The 25,337-nt window shown below is 35.0% G+C and overlaps 1 protein-coding gene across 14 annotated transcripts in view; it reads left to right on the forward strand.

Moving 5' to 3' along the window:
- The window catches only part of RIMS1 (regulating synaptic membrane exocytosis 1), a 356,720-nt gene that overhangs the window by 218,367 nt on the left and 113,016 nt on the right, over nt 1-25,337 (forward strand). For 3 of the 14 annotated variants that reach the window (XM_064508658.1, XM_064508660.1, XM_064508667.1), the window contains exons 17-20: nt 2,729-2,885; nt 4,001-4,126; nt 8,363-8,425; nt 13,868-13,957. In XM_064508658.1, coding sequence (XP_064364728.1) covers nt 2,729-2,885; nt 4,001-4,126; nt 8,363-8,425; nt 13,868-13,957 — 436 coding nt within the window. Of the gene's footprint in view, nt 1-2,728; nt 2,886-4,000; nt 4,127-8,362; nt 8,426-12,872; nt 12,951-13,293; nt 13,408-13,867; nt 13,958-19,934; nt 20,019-25,337 lie in introns of all 14 variants that reach the window. The other 11 variants (XM_064508659.1, XM_064508661.1, XM_064508668.1 and 8 more) reach the window with 6 other exon arrangements.

Here is a 25,337-nt window from a genome sequence, read left to right on the forward strand (position 1 = left end):
GTCTTCCTCTAACAAAAAAACAGGCACATCTTCAGCAGCAGTCTTAGTACTTGAGATGAAGGAATCTCCATTGCAATCTTTCTGAGGGAATCCCTGTTTTGCTTCAAAATTTGCACCCAGTCCTTGTCCCGATGTCAGTGAGAGCTTCCTATTTTTTTCTAGTTTTACTGCGTGACTCTGAAACTCTTTTTCAGCAGATAAGAATATTCCAGCATCACAGTACCTGTGATGACAAACCTGTGAAACATTGGTGTCCTTCGTTAAAAGGTTGATGAACCTTGGTGAAAATTTTCAGAGATTTTGCTAGGTCCTCTGTGTAGATATTTTCATGCATACCATCAACTTTCACAGGCCTGTCTTGTACTCAGCACTCACTAATCTTTGCTACTAAGAATGCCTGTAGGTGGCAAGCATTTGCTGTGTATACAGCTACTGATGAGCTCTCTGAGAAGTTTTTTGTCCATGCCCTTTTCTGGTTTTCAAATGATAACACTCGCCCTCCCCAAACTTGGGTAATGTCACATGTCACATTTTAAATATGAAAACACATTCATTATTTTTATTTCTGGTGTCAAACTCAGTGTAGTCTGAGAACAGTGCACACATGCACACAGCATAATAGTAACTGATGTTGTTTGTTTCTGAGCTATGTGATATGTTTTTATTAAGAGCAGTTTTCTTTGGGCCCAATTCTACCCTCAAAGTTCCATCAAAAGTCATAATGCTTCCTGGTTCCCTGGTTTGTTCACCTCCCCCTTACCCTGATTCAACAAATGGAAGAAAAAGGATATGTCCCGTGTTCCCACACAAACCCTGGCTAGTAGAAGTATAAGAAGCAAAAATTAGATGTGAAATGATAGCTGCATTTGCAATGGTCTGTCTGCACATGCTTTCTAGCTCTGATGGTCACCAAAAAGTCCATACTATAACTGTCTAGTCATCCTTTTTGTCAGCATTGTCTACGTCCCACATGCCTTCTCTGTCTCATATTTGTAGTGATAAATGTATTAAGGCCAGGAAATTATTGAAGCCGATCTTTTTTAGAGACTAAAGTTGCTGGAAAGTTGATACAAGGCTGGGGGCTAGCGTAGGACCCTACAACACCTAGATGTTGTTCAGTTATCTTTGGTAACTTTCACTAGTTTGCTCAGTATTGAAAAAGATAATCACAGTTCTTGAGCCTGTGGTATTTATTATAAGTTGTATAATCAGGAAAAACAGTCTCAGAGTTCCTTGGATGATGAAATGCATACATAATCTAATAGGTCCCCCTTCTCATTTATATATTATTTAGATGAATCTGTTCTGTGGTGGAATATGTTCCGATCCTAGGATTATTTACCACTTTTTAAAAAAAGTTTTCCTCCAGGTCTAATGTTAAGATAATGCATTCAGATAGGTAAGATGTCCATTAGAATAGGTTGGCAAACCGATGCCTAATTTGGGAAAAATAGCATGGATGCCTCCTTGATGTTCATGATCAGGGTTCAGACTTACAGTGAAACGGATTATTAAGCTTCATTGAAAACATGACCAAGCCCAATACTGACTCTATCCAGTCTATACTTTTAAGATGTTTATAACAAATTTGGTAGAAGGTCAGAAAAGAACTGCAAGAATTATACAAATTATACAAAATAAGAACAAAAAAAGCTTGGACCATCATAGCAAGAGGCTTTAAAAGAGCAATTTATTTAATTTATCTAACTGAAGATAAAGAACTGACTAGATCATGGTCCTTTCCTGCATAGGGAGATGATTTCTGATACAGGATGGTTCTTTAGCGGAACAGAATAACGTATTACAGGGACAGATGTGGGAAACTGAAGCTAGAAAGACTCAGAGATGAAGCAAAATGCTTATTTTGGAATCTAAACAATAATTTGGGAAGTGACAAATTTTCTGGCCAGTGAGGGTGGGATTCTTGTCAGATGTCTAGAAACTAGCAGTTGAAGTCTGAAAGATAATAGGCACCTATTGAAAGCAGTTCCTTTTACCTTCGTTATCTAGTTTAGGATGAGATTCAAAGTGTGTATCAAGGCAAACATGCTAAATGTAAAAGGCACGGGGTATCAACACTTCAAAATTGAATAACATTCAGATAATTGTTTTAAGACCTAAACAGAAATGAACTACCAAAAATCTTGCAGCTCATTCATAGTATTTGGAATAAAAATATTTTACAATATATGCAACAGCTAATATTCTATCGAATGTACTGTAAATGCTCATAGTTTTTGAAACAAGGTAGCTTTGGCTAAGTTCAGCAGGAGAACATCTTTCTATTTAGCTGAAGCAAAAGTCAGAAGGACACATGTATGAGTAGTGCTGAATGTGTCTCTGCAGATGCCTTCACAAGGATGCCTTTTCCATTTGTTAGATGAAAGAAATCTATATTGCTTAGATTCCATTCAAATGTTCACTACTGTACGAGAATTTACTCTGGGTACTGTTCCCCAAGTCAGAGAATCAGTTCAGTGTTCTCCCCCACTCTTCTAATATCTACTGAAAGTCATCTCAGTTTCTTTTCCTCTGTACATGTAGACTTTTAAAGGTAATGCTAGTAATTTGTCCTGGCTGCATGATGGGTCAGGATATCCAACAGCTGAATGACTATTTGAAAGTTATGTGAACATTTAGATGTGTATTCCTGGAAGGACTAACCATTTGAATTCTTTGCAAACCCAGGCTTTTATTCTCTAATTTCCTTTTGTTGCCCTCTTACCAGTAGGCTATAGAGCTAGTTCTAGAGAAAGTAAATCCACAACGCTAACTGTGCCAGAACAGCAAAGAACAACACATCATCGTTCACGATCTGTATCTCCTCACCGTGGCGACGATCAGGGCAGGACCCGTTCACGTTTACCAAATGTGCCATTACAGAGGTAGGCATCATGAAACACTGAGTGCTGAAGTTTGAAGTTTGTATAATATGTCACTGGTTCCTGTTAACTTTTCTCATGTTCAGCAATTATCCATTTTTTCATGATGCTTTCTTTTTTTTTTTTTTTTTTTGGTATCTTAATTTAATAGTGTAGCATTTGAACCTGAAGCATGCTCTCATTAATCACTGAAGAGCACCTACAAAACAAATTCTTAATTATAACCTTGTAAAGCTCTTCTTACTGATATTGCCCCTGTGATTCATCATCTTTGTTTATTGTACCATGACGAAAATGTAGGTTCAGAAATGTTTTCAGTCAGTGGCTGAATCTTCTATGAAGGCACTTGAGCATTTTTGTATATCACTAGCGGTTGCACTTTTCAGTAATGTATCCTTAATAGGCAGAGGGGTATGGCTGTACATAAAAGAGGCTGTGGCACTTGCTCCTCTTCCTATAATTGAAAGAATGAGACAGTTCCTCTTTCCCGTTTTACGAACAGAGGTGTGTGCTCTTGCTGGAAAAAGTCTGTATCTTTCTGTCTGTAAGCACAACACACACAATATTTGATAATCAGCTCCACCATCCCTTAGTTCGATACTTTGTAAAACTAATACCTCTCGCTCCAATGCCGATTATTACACTGAAGGCAGAATCCACCTTTCAGGAAATGAGTGGTTTCTTCTCTTGTTTTGTTCCCTATGGAGAGAGCTTTAAATTCCTGTCGTGGAGGTCAGAGGCTGCCTAAGGTTGTACAGAATTATTCCCCTTCTCTGTCACACTTAGTTTGGGATTAATAAAGTTTTCATTTAATTATATGTGAGGTATTATCAGTTCTTATGTTTTCTCAGTTATTCTTTAAGTACAGGCATTAGAAATACTTTTGCTGAGTCCATCAGTGTACATAGGAATAGACACGTACTTCTGATAAAGGTAGAAATGGCTGCTCTGTATACTTTAAGAGGGTTTTTTTTCTTCAGGAACCAGTATTTTTTAAGAAAGTTTTATATTAATAATTTACTGATTAAAGACTTCCTCCAACTTACTTGTACTGTAATCCATTAAGGTGTGTTATTTACGGGACAAATGAAATTTTTGCACATATGTCTGCCTTTCAGGAGTTTAGATGAAATTCATCAAATGAGAAGATCACGCTCTCCAACTAGACACCATGATGCCTCCAGAAGTCCAGTTGATTACAGATCCAGAGACATGGATAGTCAGTATCTGTCAGATCAAGAAAGGTACATTGTCAGCTTGAACTGGGAAACAAGTTTAGAAGTGTCTTTGTCTCTTTGCCTGATTTTCAAATGTTCAGTGGAAAATCACAGTCTAGTAATAATGGGAAAGGAGAGAGAAATCATCCTAATGGCCAAAACTAATCATGCTTAAATTATCTATGCCTCCTTTGTGGTAAAAATGTGCACTAGGCTGGCAGTAATAGCAGGCGTCTAGAGTAATGGTTCTTGAGTGTTTGTCCTTGAGTGTATTCCGGTGTTTGTTTCATGAATGTAAGCCCAGAGGTTTTTGCTAGAAATCCATTAATCTACATATATGCCATAGTTACCCTTGTAGCACAGAAAACGCAGACACATGTTTGTCTGTTTTGGTAGTCAACAAAATACCAGGCATACCTTCCTCTTGCTTGGGAGTTGCATATGCCGTGGTTTGTATTCCTATGCTAATATAGTTTGGACATCTACATTTGCAGTCTCACAACATCTTATATAGCATTCTGTTGAACTTGGTACGGTACCCACGGATAGCAAGAATAGTTACGGTGCTTGTAATTAGCAAAAATCTCTAGTCTTTGATGCTTGGGATACATACATCTCTCCCTGGAATACATGCAGTGACTACACTCCGCAAAGAACACTGGTTCTCTAACAGTAGACATGTTTTCAATTATATAGAAATATCTTTTAATAAAATGGAGGAAAAAAGAAAATTTCTGCTTAGTTTATACCTGGAAAATGTTGAAAAGGTATTTCAGTTTGGTACTTGGGAAGCATAATGGTGACAATCATATAGATTGTCAGTGTTTGTGGGGCACTTGTTTTCTTAGCAAAATATCCAATAGCTAAGCTGTAATGGCAAAGTTTTACCATTCATAAACTATCAATTGTCATAGTGAAAACTTGGAATTTTTTTACAGTAAGTTAACATTTGTTATGAGTCAGGATGACCAAACCTTTCCAAATGATTGAGAAAATTGAATACAGAAAATGCATTCTGTAGGAATGTGAAGACATGTGAAAGAAATAAAGCATAAAAATCTCTGGAACTCTTTGTCCAGTTTTGAAGCAACATAGAAATTGAATAACAGATGGCTTCTGCAGTTAAACTAGTTCAGTTTTGTATATGATCTTGCCTGCTTTGTTTTTTAATATGATAATACACATATGGGGATTAATGAATTATTTGGAACAATTTAAAATTTCAATGTCATATTTTCTAGGCAAGAAGTATGTACAGAATTGTCTGAGTTGGATTGTGGTACTGAATTTGCTTTTAGAGGTGAATTGAAATGCTTTTTACCTGTAGTAAAATCAGATTTAGAGTTAAGCTAATTCAAGTATTTTCCACTTGTTGCAAATGTTTGGTGTTATCATTTGTAAGTAGTGATATATTCAAAATTTTCCTGCAAGTATTTATTGAACAGTTTGCTCATTGAGCAGATTTGAAGAGGAGGAGACATTAAAAAGTAACTGTTGTTACTAGGAATAAATATAGAGAGATGTATATAAAATTATCTTACAGTAATGTCGCAAAACATAAATGATATATGCATGGATTATGCTTGCAGAACAGGGCTTGCGTTGAGGCTGTCATGGGGATAAGCCATCAGAACAGAGCTCAGCAGCACTGGGCTTCTGAATGTGTTAAGACTGGAGTAAGAAACGGTCTTCATTTCTTTTCATTGCTCAGAAAACACTTTTTGGAAGTTAAAGCTCAGACATGAATAATAAACATGGCTTATCTGCAGGATCTAAACACAGGTTCAGTTACTCTTCTTGAGCAAGAATCTTGTTTGTAGTGGTCTCCTTTTTCCCATTTTCCTTTTTCTCTTTCTCCCAGATTTCTTCAGTTGTGGAAGCTGTTTAGCTCTTAACAGCTTCCACTGTCTGTCTGTCAGTGAATAAAACCAGCATCATAGGGAAGGCCAAAGCAGTTCTCATTGAGGAAGATTCTCTTTCACATCCAAGGATTTAAAAAAATCTTTATTCAGTACTATGTATTCGTATCAGTATCAGTATTATCTGTTGTATCGTGTTGTTCCCTCATATAAACAAGTGCCTTCTTGACCATACCTAACATACACCTGATCGGAAAATGAGAATGGGCCCATAGGATTTTTCTGATAGTTCCAGAACAGAAATTGCAGTTGCTGGTTACTTCTGGTCATTTTCTCAGTGATCTATTATTGGTCCCAGATTAATATTGAATATTCTGAATAATTTGTCGTAAAAGTGGTTATTATAGCCTCTTACTAAAGCATCTGGTGTAATACATTTCCAGAGGAACTGATTTGTTCACTTCACCTTTTTTATATATATGTACATTATATACATATAATATAATATGTATATTTACAGAAAATAATATATATATCTGCTGGGAAGAGCTTTTTTTTAGGAAATCTAGTTAAGCACTATATCTTTGCTCTGAATTTAGTATCATTATCTTATTTTCAAGGAGATAGCTCTTTCATTTTTTTCTGTTCTTTTTATTCCAAAATAAAATCTGTTAGTCTGAGTACTTAAATATTCCCATCAGCAAACACTTGTTTTAGAATAATCTTTATTGCAAAAAAATTCTTAATTTATTATGGAACCACCAGTATAGTCTGATACTATCAGTGCCCTACTGTTATGGGTTCCTTAGTTTTATTTTTTAACTAGATGCTTTCATGGTGGATTTCCTATTTTATATCCCTTACCTGGATGTATTTTATATCACTGCTTGCCATGGGTCAGTTATAATAAATAGTCTTTGGCTTAGAAAAAATAGAGTAAATATTAACAAAGTATCCTGAGATTTAACCTGGACTTTGCATCTACTGTCTTTCAGACTGCTGGAGTTTTTATCTTTCTTCTCCCATAGCAGTTACTCTCTCTAATAAGTAAGCAGCCCATGAAACTGCGTGTTTGTAGTGCTGATGCTAATTTCTTCAGCCCTTGCAAGAAAATCACAGAAACTCTAAGTATCTACAGAAAATGGTAACTTTATCTTAAAATGAATTTTATTTATTTGTAGTTTGGAGACCTGAAGATAAATTCTCTTAGTCCTCTGAGAGCTTGAATGGATTTGTTATTTTTCACTTTAAGAAAAACAATTCAGTTCACCTTTAATATATTTTGTTGCATCAAAATCAGGCTAGTGGTTCCAGATGCAAAATTAAATCTCACATGTGACTTATAAGTGATTATTTCAATTTTCCAAGTTCAGAACTTTACATAAATTTTACCTGTACTGCATCAGTTATGTTGTTCATTTTATAATGGTATGAAGCACAAAACACATAGAATAACTGCTCCTTTATATATTTCGTAATCTTTTTTCTCTCTGTCGCCACAGTACCTCATATGATTCCCAGCTTTTAAAATAGCATGTTTCCATGAAGTTTAGCTTTACTTTCTTGTTTATGATAATTAGGGATTTTAGGGCTTTGTCTTTGTGGTTGTGTTGAAGTGCATAAAACTACAAGATAAATTCAAGCGATATGTCATATCATAGTCATATTTATCATAGACATAAATATATATTAATTTTACCATCTTGCTGGCTGTAGCATGTGTTTGGTTACAGTAACGTAATACTATAATAGGTGGCTGGTCCGTGAAATGGAAACGATTAGAAACAAAATTGTGATGGCTGATCAGCAAATTTTCTATTTCCTTAGGGACTGCATTAAAAAATACTGTGAAGAGCTTTGAGTCAGAACTTGCATTTGTCCAAACGTAGTATTTACCGTGAACATATATTTTCCTTTTTCCCAAAAGGGCAACTGGTTTGCAGTAAATTAGTAACTAGCCCTCCCTGCAATTTCATGTATGCTTTTGTGGCTTAAAAAAAACCAGAAGACTGTCTTTCCTTTTTCTAAAACATTTCTCCATGTTTTAATAAGCAATTACTTCATCAAAAAGGAGATTGCTAGCAAAATGTAACTGGTTTATGGATTCCTGTCAGCTTTTATCATGAAGAACTCGGAAACAGTACTTCTGAATTTTGAAAGCAGAAAACTCACAAATTAGGTGTCAGAGCAAAGGAATTTGCTGCAAATGTAGTTGTCACAGGCTTTTTTTGGCTCACATTCCTTGAGAAGTGCTGCCTGGATTTGAACATTATCAGGCTATCTATCTGGGTGCAAGCTTCTTGTTTCTTTTTATGTTTTCATTTGCATATCATTGGCATAACTCATGTCATCTAATGCTTCATAATTATATCTGTTTCACTCACCACCCATCCTGTCTGTGCAGTGAGCTTCTTATGCTGCCCAGAGCAAAACGAGGAAGAAGTGCAGAGTGCCTACATACCATCAGGTAAATACAGGAATTTGGTAATCATGAACACATCTGGTTAGTTTTGTATACTTTGCGTGCCCAACTGTTTTCCATAGCTGTATTTGTGTCCTAGTAAGTAAAGAATTTTCTAATGTGTTGTAATTTGGGTGTCAATTATTCTTTTTCACTTTTTTCTTTTTTTAAAAAAATCAGGTCAACATAAGTGTATGTTTTTGTTAACTTCAGTAGAAGAATAAAGTAGTTTAACTGCTGATTTTGCAGCTAGATTGTCGTAGCTTATCTGTCTAGTCGCAGAAGCCCTGATCTCCCAATGCATGCCAGTATTATTATAGTTTTATACATTCCTATTTTGTTGGGTTTTATGTTCGTTTTCATTTTTATTTATTGCACAGTGCTAAAAGCATACATACAAAGTCCCCTCTTCTTAGCGTTTTGACAGCAAGCTGTTGAAGATACGTTTTCAGAAGAACAGTGAGCTGGACAAGGGTTGCAGGTTCTGTATGTTAGCCTGCCAAATCCCAGACTGCAGGACTGATGTACATAACATCTCAGACTCCTCCAAGTGCCACAGCACCTAAAACTCAGACAGAAGACATCTAGCGTAGTTCAGCTAGGCTGTTACTTTATTGTGAGGAAAAAGAGAAAGTGGGATTTGGGCTTTTGTTTATCTTTTATGTCTGAAATTAAGCTTGTGTGTAGGTTTAGGATGAGAGTCTAAAATATTTTGATGCATTTGAAGTGTTGTGCAATGTAAGCAATTTACTACCTTGAAGGATGTACAACCTAATTTTGATCTCTCTCCTTGCATTATTTCAAAAGATTTTTAAAAATTGTAGTCGGATAACTAATCTTTTAAGACCAAAGTAGACTGTGCTGGTCTAAGCAGAGAAGAAGTTAGAATTAGAACTTCCTGAAACTTCTTTTCATCATTTAAATGAAAAGTAGTTTATTCTGAATCAGAATGATCAAGCTGATAGGACTGACCTCATGACATTTAAGAAGTGATACGTTTCTACTTGCTAAACAAATAAATAACAAGGCCAGATACTTTTGAAAGAGCTTCTTACAATTGCTGCTGACAATCATGTTTTATCTCTTCCTAACTTGAAAAGCATTGCCTGACTATTTGTGGACTGATTCTTCGACAGAGTATACCGGTCTTATCCCATTTCATGTGTTTGATATTAGGGAATTATACTAGCATAAAATTGTAGTAATGTATTAATAAATAAAGTGTTTGACTGCTCATCTTTATAGAATGAGGGCTTCTTTATTGCCATAATGAAAAAGTTGACCTTTCCAAATATTAACTTCTATAGAGTATTAAGTGTAGTATAGCCATGGAGAATGGAGATTATAGTCTACACTAGCTGAAAATGTCCATAGTACAGCTGAGAACAGGCCAATGATCTTTACTTTTTGTGACACCTAATACTATGCTGGCTTTGATCATTTGTAGGGGAAAGAACAGTGATTTATGAGGCCATGATTTAAATGCTTCTTGGGAAGCCCAGATCTGAGGGGGTCTCACATTACTTGTTCTTTCATTTTGGAATTGTGCTAAAGATTAGATCCACGCATAAAATTTGCAGTTTGGGCTTATATTTAATCTTGAATAGTATCTCCCCCAATACTTGAAGCTCCCTGTTCCCAGTGTTGCAGAAGTAAATTGGACTGAAATACGCTTGTCTAATAAATCTAACTCTGTCCCCCTGCCCCCGCTTTTTTGTTTTTTTTAACACATCTGGTAACTTTACTAGGAATACATATCAGCTTGTGGAAAAGATCTTTCAGTTAGAATCAATAGAATCATAGATTTTGTCATGTGCAAATGGTATAAATGAAGTAGTTAACTATTTTTTGGTTCAGGAACTGGGTGTTATTAAGGGTTTTCAGGTCAGTGTTATATATTTAAAACCATGGAACTTCTAAAACCATGTTATCTAATGCACTTTTTTCAGTTCCCTCTTGTAGGATTTTCTCCTACATAATAGTTTCTATGGATTTGCCCTGTGTTGTTTTAATTCTCTTGACTGAATTAGAACTGAAGATGTTATGATTGCATTCTGTTATACTGTGTAATAGTAAAATTGGAAATACAAAAACTTCCAAAAGAAGCTGAGTACCAGTGCAGCCATTACATTAAAATTTACATTTTAAATTTCAGTAGAAAGAGTTTCACTCTCATACTACAGCTAAAAAAGCTTTTGCCTCAACATTTTTAAGTTTTAACAGTTAATCTTTTATTTCACTCCCTGTTGATTTAGATCAATTTACTGTCATATAATGGCAGTTTTTCCTGCCTCCATCCTACAGCCTTTTTCTTTCAGATGCATTTTCTACAGTTTCCTGCCCTGCCAGCTATGGGATTGTTCCTTTTCCTCTTAAAGGTTATAATTCGCTTTACAGTTCTTCAGTGACAATGTTTAAACTGTCACTTAATCCATGAATTAAACATTGTATCATGGACTTCTGATGAACTTTGCCCACCCACTACAGATTTCCAATTGCATTACAAATCTGCTACTCAGTCTGTCCTGCTAACCAATTTCTGCTAAAAATTTTCCGTAGGCAGTCATAGATTAGGTAAGAGGAGCAAGAGGAGCACTGAATTCAGACAGTGCAGCCCTTGCTTACCTTTTTAGTTTGCCATTCTAGTTGTTTCTGTTATTTTCTTATGTTTAAGTAAGTACCAAATCCACCCACTTAAAAGAAACAATAATGGGATACTAGAACACAGAATAATACTTTCAATAGTATATTGAATGTGAGTATTCAGATAACAGAAAACACTAGGTTGATTTCTAAAATTAACTGTGAAGTTTAATAGCCTAATCCAAGTCTGGATAGTGTCCACAATGTCCACGCATGTCCATCCTTGGCTATATAGTCTTATGAACCCTTTCACAAAAAATTGGGTCTGTTGACTGGTTTTGCAAATCTTTTCTGCTTTCTCATGTACAATGGCCTGACAAACATTTATTCATGTTAGAAATAGCATTATATGGCATTATTCTCATTTTCTAGACAACTTTTTGAATGATCTTTTTATGACTAGTTGACAGCTTCAACTTAAAATGGGAAAGAAAAGTTGAGGGTCTGTCGTATTAACATGAGATGCTCCAAGCTACCAAGTCATGTGGTTAGTTTGCTACACCAGTTCCTAGCTGTCCATCCTGTCTGTCTGCTGGTGGGTTATGCCTTGTAGCAGAGATGGTGGAAAGGAATGCAGACTTGTGCTATAAACCGTGCAGCTTGCAGTCCACCTCTTAGCTCACACCTGCTTTGATTGGTAATATCTGTAGTAAGCCAGGATGAGCTGAAGTATCTCATGGACACCCATTCCTTTTTTCCAACTTCAGTGACTTCAGCAATAATGACAACCTAACCTGTACGACAGGTGGTCGAAGCTCACCTGTTAAATCCCTTAGGATTTTTCAAATGTTAGGGTTTCATCTCTGGATGACATAGCCAGGTTTGTAATGTTGATCTACTGTGCCTAGGTCTAAGTGTCAGTAGGAATCAAAATGTCCTATTGAGAAAGACTGTTCTTGAAGCTGGCAAAACCCTCAAAAGCTGCTGGTCCTTTTGCTAATACCACCGCAGTTCTATGTGGATAGAGTACGTGGAAAATTACTGGAGCTTAGTTATTAACCCTTAAACCATGAAATGCCCGTGGTTAGAATGTAGACAGCCACCATTTGCCTTTACATTTCCCCATTGTTCACCTGGGCAGAACTGGATAAAGCAATCTATATCCCCTGTTCTAAAATAATACATACTCTAAATAATCATATGATGTTAGACAGTTGTCATATAGCACCCATGAGCATTGCTGTGATGGCTGACACATAAGAGTTCTTTTAGTTTTTTAATTAGTTTATGATTATTAATAGCATTTAATTACTGTGAGGTTTTTGTAGCTGATCTACTACTTTCAAAAGACTTTAGCATTCTAAAGTGCCTGATGCTAATGCATCTATAATTGACTTTGGGACAGTATCTATAGAGAGGTTTTAGCAAGCTTTTCATGCTTAGCTACTGGAGAAGTTAATGTCTCTGTAAGTCTAAATAAAGCATTACTGACAGAAATAAACAGCAAGTTTAATATCAACCTAATATTTTACAACAGCTTGTGGAGTTTAATTAAAAATCTCTATATAAGGAATTTAGATTACTTTTATTACAGGGAAAAAAATCTGATCTGTGCTAGTATTGTCATGAATTTGTCTGTACTAACAAAAGTGTAAATACATAAATATGTCCCCCAAATGGCTGTCACTGTAGCTGAATTGAGAAAACCATATATTGAGAAATCTGCTCATCAAGCTCTTCAGCTTAGTAGAATATCATGCATTTATTTTAAGTTCTGGTCAGTCTTGCCTTACCTTAATCTGTATTTTTATTTTTGGTATGTTTTTGTTCTGTTCTGTTCTGTTTTGTTTTCTGTTCTGCCACATTCAAGAAATTCTGTTAGGCACTATAAAACATTACCACCCAAGATGCCTTTACTAGAAAATGGTATTCATTGGAACATATACAGGTAAGAAGTATTTAGAGTCCCCTTTAAGTAGTTAGTTGTCTTTTAAAAAAATAAACAGCATTGCCTTATAAAAATTCATGTTTCATACAGTTTTGATAATGGAGAGATAAAGGATATAGTCCTAAAATAACTTGCTGTAAGTGTCTAAATTAACCCTTACATATAAAAGAAGACAAACACTTTATATTAGGTAGAATTTTCTTCATCATTAAACTATACTAAAATATAAATGTTAACATTGTATGTTACACTTTTTTTTGTCACATTCTTTTCTTTATGTATATGATTTTGGTTACATGTCAGATTTATTTTCATTTTGTTTAAATGGTTTTACTTTACAAAGCTCAACTCTGCCTTCATGTGCTAAGACCAAATCAGTGATTAGACAGGATATTTCACTTCTTCGTGATTGCCTTAATTCACGAATACCGAAATTTGGAGATGACCTACTGGTTAGGTAAGAAACTGAGGATTAATTCCCCCTACTGTTTAGTATCTAATATGGCTTCGCAGAATAACTTAGCTTCACTGTAAACTGCTCTCATATAGTATATAGTGTATCACATCCTTTTATGTTGGCTTAAGGTTTACTACTGTTAATAAGGGTTTAGATTTATTGTTTGGTATTTCTCATTCCACTTTCTTACAAGTGGATATTGTTTAGACTCATTTAGTTTTAAACATTTCAAGAATTTTTAACAAAAAATTTTCTAGCAGTCTTTTGTTTGGCTTTATTTTCTAAGCAAATATTTGCACTGTCATCCAGTCAGCTCTTTTTATGTTTTTCTTAAATCATTATGATTCTACATTTTCTGTAAAGAGAGCATTATTTTATGAGTTAATATCTAACATTGTATTCCTTTCTTTGTTTTCTTTTTCTTTCTCTTCTACCATTGGATGCAATGCACTGGCACTAGTGAACTACAGCCCTCCCTTGACAGGGCTAGGAGTGCTAGTACCAACTGCTTGAGACCAGATACTAGTTTGCATTCACCAGAACGAGAAAGGTATAAAATAAAGACTTATGAATTTCTTGTCATCTGTGCTGGTGATCTCTATCAGTTTTGTTTTTCTTCACATGAGTACTCTCCATATCTGTACATTCATGTCTGCTTTGGTATTTGTAGATGTTTTTGCTCCTATATTCATGTATGTCATGTAAGATTGTGTGTTGGAATTTATAACTGCTTCTGGCTTCTTTCCTTGTTTTAGTTCAAGCTGACGTCATTGCTTACAAAAGTCCTCAGTATGCTGATAATAGCATTGCAGTGTTAAGTGAACTATTTTGAAGCACCACTTAATTGTTAATCTTTATCATCATTGCTAAAAAGTATAACATTTATTTTTTGCCTGTTTTGTGGACTGCTCATAAGGCAGTGGTATAATCTACAAATTATATGACAAAACTCTCATATTTCAAACCAGAACTGTAGTCTGTATAGCATTGTTTTCTACAAATCAACCAGCCAAACTTCATTGCTTTCTTAATCTCATCTGCTGCATCTGCTTTTGCATCTGTTTAAATAACAAGGTGATCAGTGTATTAATTTTTTCACTCTGTGACATGATATTAAGGTTCACATAAGTCTTAGAAAGACACGTTCTATAATTTAAATTAAATACTGATTAATTCCTTAAATTGTGCAGGTGCATTATGGATACTTTCTTAATTTTTCATATTGGTTCAAAATCTTTTGTGAACCAAATACTAATGATGTGTTTGGTAGGTGGATTGTTCCACAAGGGAGATTTTCAGTGCCTTCAGCATTTTTTGGATAAGAATTATTTCATTTTCAGGTGAAATTCTGGCTTTATTAAAGGCAATAACAGATTCGCATTGACTATGGTGGAAATATAATTTCATCTGTACAATTCATATTTAATTAGCATGGCAGCTAACAATGTGAAGATGATTTATCAATCAACCCACAGTCTGATTGTTAAGTAAGTTGCCTCACTTTCATTGTGTGGGGAGAGGACCTGTAAATAAAAGCAGTAAGAGATTACTTTTGTCTTTTAGATAAATTTTCTCTTCTTTTGATGGTATGTGGAATTTCCCTCTCTCTTTGCCTCCTTTCCCACTGCTCCTTGATTGGAATTTTAGTATTCTCAAAATTATACTCTTGTACAGGAGTGACTAAGTCTTCCACTGATAATATCTTAACTAGATCTACACTAGTTTGTTCTTTATGAAGATCTAACCTGAGATATCATAACTAATATATATGCGGTTACCAAAAAATATGATGGAAATAAGGAAATGCACAATGAAATCCAAGATACTGTTCTAGATTAAAAAAAAAAAAATTATAGCAGCAGCAGATTAATAACTATGTGTGTAGATATATACAGATGCATTCACATATAAACAGCTGTTTAATAGTGTATGGACATAAGTAGTGGATGTTTTGTAGTTTCATTTCAAGATGTCATCCATCAAGCTGAGTATTCAATGAAATGATAGTTGATAATTGTAAAATATTTTGTTAAAATATTATAATTGAAACTAAATTTGTCACTGTCACTAACTAGATCTATCATGTCTTTATGATTCATCTCCAACAACTTTTATCCACTAGGCACTGAATAGAATCTGCAGCATTTTTCATGAGCACCTCATAAAAAAACCCAAAAATTAGTCTGTGTTAGTGGCCTCTAACATCACTAAACACTAGGTTTTGCTGAATCATCTGTGGGCATGATCCAGGAAAATAGTGTGTCATTATGAAATTTTTCTGTCTGTGCTTTGAGAAGTCCCAGAGGATGTTGAATAGTTGTTTTGCCTTTGAGACCTTCATGGGGGTAAAGAAAAGCTCTTTTTTTAATGACATTTATATTCACAATTTCCATGATGGTTTTGTTGTAAATAATATGTACCTGTGTGGTTCTGTTACGGGATTAGTGAAATGCATTTCTTTCCTTTGGACACATATGTCATTATTCCAATGCACCAAATTTTTGGAGAAAGATGTTAAATACATAAAAAAAATCAAATCATTTTTTTGGGGGGAGGAAGTAGGTTTCATCCTCTACTGTTGAATGCTTTAGCTAGATCAGTCACTTGTAATGATAGAGGTGTCTTTTAGTTTGAAGAACACAGAATTAAGTTCAAGGTATGCAAAAAGTATTTTGTATTTGTGCTGGACAAGACAAGAATAGTAGACAAATTACAGTAAGATAGGTTCCTGTTAAACATCAGAAAATGCTTCTGAAAGTGAGTATAATTAAAAACTGGAATAGATGATATGGAAAGGTTGTCTAGACTTCGTTACTGGAGATGCACTAAGAAGAGACTAGACAAAATTCTGTAGTTCGTCCTGCTTATAGCAAAGAGATATACTACATGGATTTGTGAAGTGCAATCTGTACAGCACCACTTTTTTATTATTGTGTGTAAGAAACATATGTTGAAGGTTTGGGGGGTTTTTCATTAAGTGGATTTTTTTTCCTCAGAGTAGAATTGTAGATTTTATTTTAAAATATGGGGTTTTAGGCCTCAAAGTAGAAAGATAGAATTCCAAATGTGGCATTACGTATTTTCTGCAATTAAATTATGAGTATAATTATCTGTGGAAAATTCTTTCTACTCTGTCCCTCCAACCTTTTGTCTCAGAAAGTATAAAACAGGTTGGAATTAACACCACAAGTTAGAACAGTCCACTTGACATTTTTAATAAATGCTATTAGCTCTGTGTAACTGACTGATAATAGAACACGATTTCTCTGCCTTAATGCTTTACTGGAAAAAAATTTGATCTTTGAATTTTATAGAACATTCTTCTTGTCATTTGGAATGGTTTGAGCAATTGTTATTTTTAAGAAGCTGCTGTACCAGTAAGAGTCATTGTATTACCAGCAGAAAAGTACTTTTAGCAGTATATGTATTAGTTTGGAATGTATAAGCCTTTTTAGTTGCACTAAAAACAAGTTAGAAAAGAAGTTCTTTTTCTCCTGTTGTAAGCTACATCATTTGAAAAAGGAAAGTCTGCTAGTGTAACTGGACTGGCAAACTGGCCTTTCGCTGATGCAGGCCTACCTAAGCACTTTGGTAGGTGGAATAGTTTGGTACAGAACTTAATCCTTCGTATATTTGGCACAGTATGCTAGGATATTCAAAAAGATATAGCCTTTATTTAATACATATATATGCATTTACACTGTGCCTGTCTTTTTTTTCCTCTCATTTATTCCTAACTGCTTTGATCAAAAAAAATTGTCTTCTTGTAGTTTCTGTGACGATGTGCAAGACATGTTAGTTTATAACATATTCTTAAATACCCTCTAATGCCATTGAAAATGCTTTTGTGCTGCTACTACTTCCTTTAGTGTGTTTTTTCATTTTTGATCTGTCCTCTTCACTGTGTCTCAAAATTTCCACCTTTTTTCCTTGTAAGTTGAGTGTCATGTCTGTGAACAGAGAAATCTGTGTGCAGTCAGCAGCTTCAGCGCAGGAGGGCACCTAGGCGTGGGATTTAAGTGCATTATCCTGAAGCAATTCACTAGTGGTTTCTCCGCATGGTATCATCTTCCCTAGATAATCTGGTAATATTTAAGTTGTTAGCCAATGATAGTTATTTAATAATACATGGTGTGGCTTTTATTTAATTTCTAAGTTTCTTGTATTGCAAGCAAATATGGTGTGTCATAGCAGTTAGCACAAAATGGGTAGTGCAAATTGGTAATATTTGTAAGCTTTGGTCCTGAGAAGTTTAGTTAGTGGAGTTCTGAGCAAAGGAAACTGAAGAGCACATCAGAGTGATCAGTTTGTATAGAGCACATTCAGCACACCTGCAAAATGCAGCTCCGCTATGTTAGATTCATTCTGAGATGATTGGCTGCAATAGGAATCAAAATGTTGCAAAAATCTTTCTGGATTTTTTCTGCCAGCTCGTCACTTCCACCTGACAAACGTACAAAGCTAAAAAGTTACCTATTACCTATTCGTAAATAGATGATAGAGAATTAGAAACAGTCATTTGATCCAGTTAAGTCCTATCCTGCTCCCGGCTTTTGCTGATTTCAGTGTGATTTTATTAACGTTTTTTAGTGACTTTGGAATATTAGCTGTTTATATTGCATGCTTTTAAAGGTTATGTTGATTCTCACTATTTGTATTTAAAATAATGCACAGGAAAATAGCTGTTTGTATTAGGTGTGCAATGTGTTGTGGTGTTTTTCCTTTCAACCATGTAGAAGGACAGGTTGTTGCATGTTTGTCTGCATTGTAATGTGGCTCATGATCATTCAAAATTCAGTGAAAGAGAGCATGTTCTCAAAGTTCATACTGCATGACCTAGTTAATTCTATCAAATGCTATTTAATATTTATAGTAGATATCAGCATATTAAGGGCTTTGACTGAGTGCACTGATGCATTAACATTTTCTTTAACTCTTGCTTTGGAGAGAAAAAGAAACTAACTACTAACAACCTGTTTCCTTTCACATCTTCTGAAATATATTCCTAAATGTTCAAGTGATGCTGATCTCCTTGAAACCTTTGTTATTTGCATGTTCCATGGACTGGAAAAATTCCTCAGAAAGTGAAATATTAGATAGTTGTGCAGAGTTTATGTAGTTTATGTTTTGCTGTTTTTGCCAATTAAACAGTATATTTTGGAGTTGTAAATTGTTGTACTTAAAATTGCACTTTACAGCCATATACCATCACCACTAAATAAGCAATGCTTATCTGTAGTATATTATTTATCATTCTAAATTAAATGAGCTTTTTAAAGAAAAAAACATATAAGACACCAGTGTTTCCTCTCAATTCAGATCTTTTTATTTAATTTGCTTATGTAACACATAACCTAGTGGCATCCACTTCAAAGATACCAAGAAATGAACAGAAGTTGGCTGCATGCACCTTCAATATATATTTTAAAATGAAAAAAATTACCTCAGTTCTTGTGAGTAGCTTAGTTGTAGCTCATTAATTTACCTTTACAGCATATAAAAATGACAGTGATTAATGAAGAATGGGCACTGTATTGCTCACTTCGTTAAATTAACACAGCAAATCACGCATTAGTACTTTAAGTTACTTAAGAGAGTAACAGTGCTTATTGAGTAATGTTCCTGTGAGAAATCCCCACTTTAATCTTTTAATCTTCTTGGTTCTGTGAAAGAACTTTATTAGGAAGTAATCAGTACTGTCATATTGCATCTTGAAAATTTGAGCTCCAGTTTCTACTGAAGTATTCAGTTAAGTCAATACTTGAACAGGTATAAAGGGTCTACTGCTGGCAAAGCTTCAAAGGGAACAGAATATGGAGATACAAATGCTTGAGACAGTCATGCGGTTTTGTGATATGTAGTATAATCAAAAGTATAGCCTTTAAAATGTACAGAGCTTCTTCCTTTTAGCAGCTATGCAGTACATAAGAGGCTATTCAGGCCCATCCATTACAGTCAGAGTAAGGGAGCTTTAGAAACTGAGGAGCAGAGCAGAAGATGACTCTTGTTATTGTATTGGGAAAAAAGGGTTACTTCATGCTGTAGAATTTTTCTCCTAATTTGTACTCCTACATTTTTACTGAGAATGCATTTTTTCAATGCAAAGAGCTAGGAAAAACTAGGATGTCAGCCAGTAGTCAACAGGAAGTGACCATTATACAGTCTCTGAAAAGCTCTTCTAGTTTGGAATTACAACTTTCTGTGTCAGTAACAGACTTCTACATAATCTGTCATTTGAGAATATTTGAAAACTTATGGTACACTATGAGAAAGATTTAAATTAGTCTAAATCCTGCTTATTTGGGTACACATTCTATTTGTTTCAGCTATAATGTTTCTGCAGTAAACAGATATAAGAACAGTACACCTGGGAATTAGAAAACTAGTAGAAAGAAAAATTGTTATATGACACAATATCTGTTTCCTTACTTTTTAGGGTATTTTTCCAGTCCCAAATCCCATATATTTTAATTTTATCACAAACTAAATATCCTGTTTTTTTCCTGTTTTATTGAACGGGCAAACAGGGGTAGATGGTCCCCCTCCCTAGAGAGGAGACGACCTACTAGTCCCAGGATTCATATCCAGCATGCATCTCCGGAGGATGACAGGTACTGGTCAGCTCCTCCCAGCTGAAAAGTGTCTTACTGCATCTTGCACTCTCAGAGGAGTATTCTGAAATTTAAAAATATAGAGAGACTTCCAAGTTCCAGAAGCCCAAAATAAAACATCAGCTTAGATATCGTCTCTGCATTTTGTTGAACTGTTATAAAGCACCTAGCAATTAATATCTGTTCAAATCTGTTTGCCTGAACAGTGACAAGCCATGAAATAAGTTGTCTAATACAACAGAGCAACATCTGTGTCAGTGTTCTTCAGTCTGTTTTTACCTGCTTCTGTAAATGTTCGTGGTGTTTTCACTGTGGTGCTTTATAATGTGATAAATATCTGTTGTAGAGCCTGTTTTTGTCTAGGTATTTATTTTTATTTTAGTTGTCGTTGTTCTTTTTTAACACACTATTTCTAGAGAAAATAATCTGATATATTGGAACTGTCTGTAATGCACATTAATTGGTGTATGTAAAAATCAGCACTGTTTCTGAGTTCTGTCCTAAATTAGGATGGTCTTCATGGAACAGATATTCTTAACCAGGTAGGTTTTGCTTAAAAAAGCCAGTGCCTTAAATATATTTTTATGCTGAATTACCAAGAATGATGAATAGTAGCATCCATCTTTCTTTATTTTTTTCTTGTCATGAACTTCCTACTCAAATCAGTTTTGGTGGTTGATTGGTAGTAGTAATTCTTTATGTTTGTCTTTATAGATATATCCATTTTTTAATCAAAGCAGATAGGTGATAATTCTACTTAAATTCAAAATTTGCCTTTCAAGTATTTTGTGTTATAACAAATGACAGGATAAAGGTGATTCACATAAATAATCCATATTTGTGTAAACTCTTATGAAGTTGGTCTTAAAACTGTAGGACAGATATATGGATAATTTTTTTTCAGTTACTGTAGTGCTAGTGTTTACCTTTGCTTAAGACTATCCACAGTGGTTATATTTGTACTGTAATCTGTCTTGCTTGCTTGATGCTGGCTGTGTTCCACTAGTATAAGGTGGAGAGTATGTGAAACTTTGTCTGGATACCATTTCTCTTTCTCTAAGTGTGAGCCGGCATTATAAATTATAAAATTAATTGTGAAACATTATTTCCAAACTCTTACAGAGTTCTTACAGATACTGCATTTTACCAACACTAATCCTGGGCCCTTTGATAGGCCAGCTGTTTACTGTTCACAAATGTTCTTTGGAAATTGTAGAGGTTTTTAAGTAACTTTGCTTCCCATTTTTGAAGTCTACAGAAAGACTGTCTTTGACTTCAGTGGATCAGACCTGATGTTAAAATCTTGTTGTCTTTGAACTGGTTGGTATTTATATCATATACATCAGTGAAATGAGGATTTCATCTGAATACTCTAATTCTTGCAGAATTGTAATTCTTTCAATGTCAGTCGCAGTTTGGCGAGAGTATCAAAGATTGAAATCATCTAATACATGTTCGCAAACACATTACAGTAAAGCATCTCTAGGATTAGAAACTGTTATGAGTAAGATTTTGAATCAAAGAAGAATGGCAGTCTGACTTTCTTACTGAAATCTGTGCCTTTCTGTGTATTTGGAAGTCTTGTGGGTAATCTAGTCACTGAAAGCAGTGATACAGTGATGAAGCTCAAAGCAGCTGAGGCTGCCCCCATCTTGCTGGCTGTTCGCAGCCCCCTTATTCCATGTTCTTTCTGCCTGATTAAAAGGATTTACAAGAACATGGGGTTCTTCACATTACGTGTCCAACAGAAGATGAAGAGGAGTCCAAAACATGTACTTTTGTGTAACTGCCCTGGAGAGGTTTAACTTTCTTCTTCCAGAGAGAAAATGATTAATTAAAGGAAGGTGAGCATTGTAGAGCTTGAGGAATGTCATGGACTTTGAACCTCCTCTGCAACTTGACCTTCCTCTGAGGAGGATTTCAATTGGACATGTTTTCTGCTGTCACCAGGATAGGTCACGTGGTGCAGAGTAGTGGGACTAAGCTTTTCCAGCACACACCGTTCCACCACAGCTCCCAAGAAAGCGTGGTTCTTCTGTAAGGCCCATCAGCAGATGAATTAGCACAACTCATGTTTAAAGCTAGATAGTCCACCTAGTGTATAGAATATCAGCAAGGGCATCAAAGGCACTTTACCTTTGTAAAAGGGTTTTTTTTAAGTACATTCATTCTGATTATTTCCCACAGCTTCCAGGCAGTGGGAAACTTCCCACAGGCAGTGCTGACAGTTGGTCAGAACAATTCAGTTCTGAGATTTATGCTTTTAAGGTACATTTTTATCAAATTAACAACGGATGCAGTGGGCGTCAGGGGAATGCATATCTGAAGGATAGACTGGGATAACTAACTAACTTCTGATCACCAGTTTCAAATCACATTTTCACAGATTAATTGACTTTGACAGATGTCATCTCACTCTCCATTCACGTACATTCCCGAATTATTTTACAAATTGGCCCAATTTGCATATAGCGTGGAATGAAGAAGAACTATTCCTGAGCACATCTCTTAAACATAAGACTTGTGCATTATTTTTAATTTTGATCCTTTAAATTCAGTATTTGCAATATTGTATTTATTGATAATCATAGCATAAATTAAACTAAAGGTCTTGGCAAGATTATCGTTTTTCTGGAAATCATTCACCTACCATATCAGAAAGAGTGACTCGATATACCTTGACAAAATGAAGAAATGGGTTGTTTCAGTGTTTAGGAATCGTATCATTTATTAGTATCAAATCTGTATCAAATTTGTATCATTTATTTCAGACATTTTAAAGAATCATTTTTGGTTTTATTTTGCCACTTTGGTTTTTGGAAGTCTTTTTTGTTTTTGTATTAGAAATTAGAGTTAGAAAGCCTTTCTAAAGTGAAGGACTTCCTGGTAGCTGGAAAACTGTGAAAGGACGAAATCATGAGAATGGAAGTTGAGCACTTAATGGTACGTGGGAATTTTATTCAGACTGTGCTTTTTGAGAATTCTTTATACAATTCCAACATATGATCAAGACTAGATAAAATAAGCCATTTTAAAGTTGACTGTCATATACTTTCAGTTAATGAGAAGTAGCTTTTGGTGGTCACATATGGCTGTGTAAGAGTGATTTTGAAGCCAGCTGTGGAAAGTAGCCTACCAATACTTTCTTGAAGAGAACTGGAGGAGTGCTATGTACAGGCTAATGGCAAACTAATATGGCCTGGTAGATTCTGTCTTTCCTCTCTTCCCAGCAGTACTGTGTGATTTGTATCAGGGAGACAAAATTGCAAGACATGAATTTGAAGTGCTTTGTGTGAATATGAGGAGTGACCAAGGTTTCAGAGTAGTTGTGACCACTCAGCTCACATGCCACGTGGATACAGCCTTTCAGAAATCTTCAGGAAAGATCAGGGAATATTAAACATGACATTCTTGATATCTTAAGGCTAAATAAGTAAACCCGCCAAAAACCACTGAGGTCTCTTTTACACTAGTCAGTAATAGTCAATAATAGATTATTTAAAAAGTTAGATTCCCAATTTTATAAAACAGTTATTTTGTCACTTTCTGAATATTAATTTTTAATTTGGATGGGAATATTAACGCATTATTGTTTGTAGATTTTGTTTACACTCAACAGCAATAACTGTTTTGAAGCACATGAGTCTTCATCAAGTGTGAATAGCCTGTCTGAATATTGGAATGCCTTCTTGATCTGTGATTTGGTACGAAATGCATCCATAATAAATACACCAAGGTCCCAGATAAGGGAGACATACCCATCAGAAACATGCTACAAATATACCTCGCTGTTTTAAAACACGTGAAGATGACTTGATTTTTTTCCCCATTACTTAAATCAAAAGCAAGTTAGTAAGTTTTCTGAACAGATCAGAAACTAAAAATATCCATGCTCAGATTCAAGAATATCCAGATGTGATAAGAAGTGTAGAAGTATGACGAGACAAACTGCAGCTGTAGTTTTCTAGAGAAGTTATGGCCTTTGTGATGTCTTCTTTCAAAAAGGTAGGAAATGATGAGGAAAAAGTTACTCCTTTCCTGTACCGTACATAGCTGATCTCATCATTCTTTACAAACATCGATGTATTGTGCATGTCTGTAGTGATGTTCATCCCCCATGGTGATCTGATGGTATCAAAACCTGTAGGTACTGAGTGTCAGTAAGAATTTTTTTTACTAGCAGGCTTCAGCAGTGCCACAAAATCTCCTGGGCGGCTGACACTTGCTGGTTATATTTCTACATAAAAATCTGGGAAGATCCTACCATGCAGACATATCCCCCTCCATCAGAAAAAGAAAATCAGCATAAATCTAGCATAAAGGCCCTCTGTGTCCCTGTTCTTATGTTGCCATAAAGAAACATTTGTTAATCTCTTTCTGAAAAAATTAATGGTATAGTATAGATTTTTGAAAGAAGGCTTGCTTTGGAAGTGTAAATAGTAAGAAATAGAATACAACCTTTCTTTTTCATCTCTTGATGAAATCTCTAAAAACTATAGCATTCCTTTCACAAAACACAGGTTTGTTTTTTCTGTGCTCTGTGATTCCACTTTGTTTCTGAATGCAAGCCTGATAAATTTTACTTTGCCCAGCAATCTTGTTGGCCTCAGAATAGATACAGTATTTATTCTAAATGCTGTATTTACTATTTAAGCTTATCTATTTCAAAGAGTTTCTTATAAAGACCTCTTGTGTTTGGCTCTAATTCCTTTTACCCAAAATGCCAATCCCACCTGCATGTAAGATGCAATAAGTGGGACAGCAACTTTCACAGATGTAACAGCTCCTGCAATGTTTCATGAAGTTACTCAGATGGGAAAGTTATCCATGTGTTTGTAGGACTATGTCCAGTTTCTTAAGATTTATTCAAATGATAACAAAATAAATTTCAAGCATTCATGTTAAGAAAATTATTTTTGTGTGACATTGTCAAATGTTAAGAATATGGCTGTATGTAGAAATCAGCACTTTCCATTGTATTATGACTTGTAAGATAACTGTTTGCCTTTTTCAGTTGTTGTTTAGCTTTTACATTTACGACCTTAAAAGGATGTTAGCATTTGCTCACCACACTAAAATTATAGATGCAAATTGAATATATACCCTAGATTATTAGTAGACTGAATTTTGCTGAATTTGCTCAGTAAGAGGTGTGTTTAAAAAAATCTTACACTAATACACCTTATCATGAAAAAGTTTTATTTTGTACCATATGCTCCATTTGGTAACCAACAAGTTAATAATATTCATGGCAAATTGGAAGCTGTGAACAAATTCTGAGGTTCTTAAAAAGCTTCAGCATAAATAATAATACTATAG

This window comes from Dromaius novaehollandiae, chromosome 3 (genome assembly GCF_036370855.1).
Source record: "Dromaius novaehollandiae isolate bDroNov1 chromosome 3, bDroNov1.hap1, whole genome shotgun sequence".
Classification (NCBI taxonomy): Eukaryota; Metazoa; Chordata; class Aves; order Casuariiformes; family Dromaiidae; genus Dromaius; species Dromaius novaehollandiae.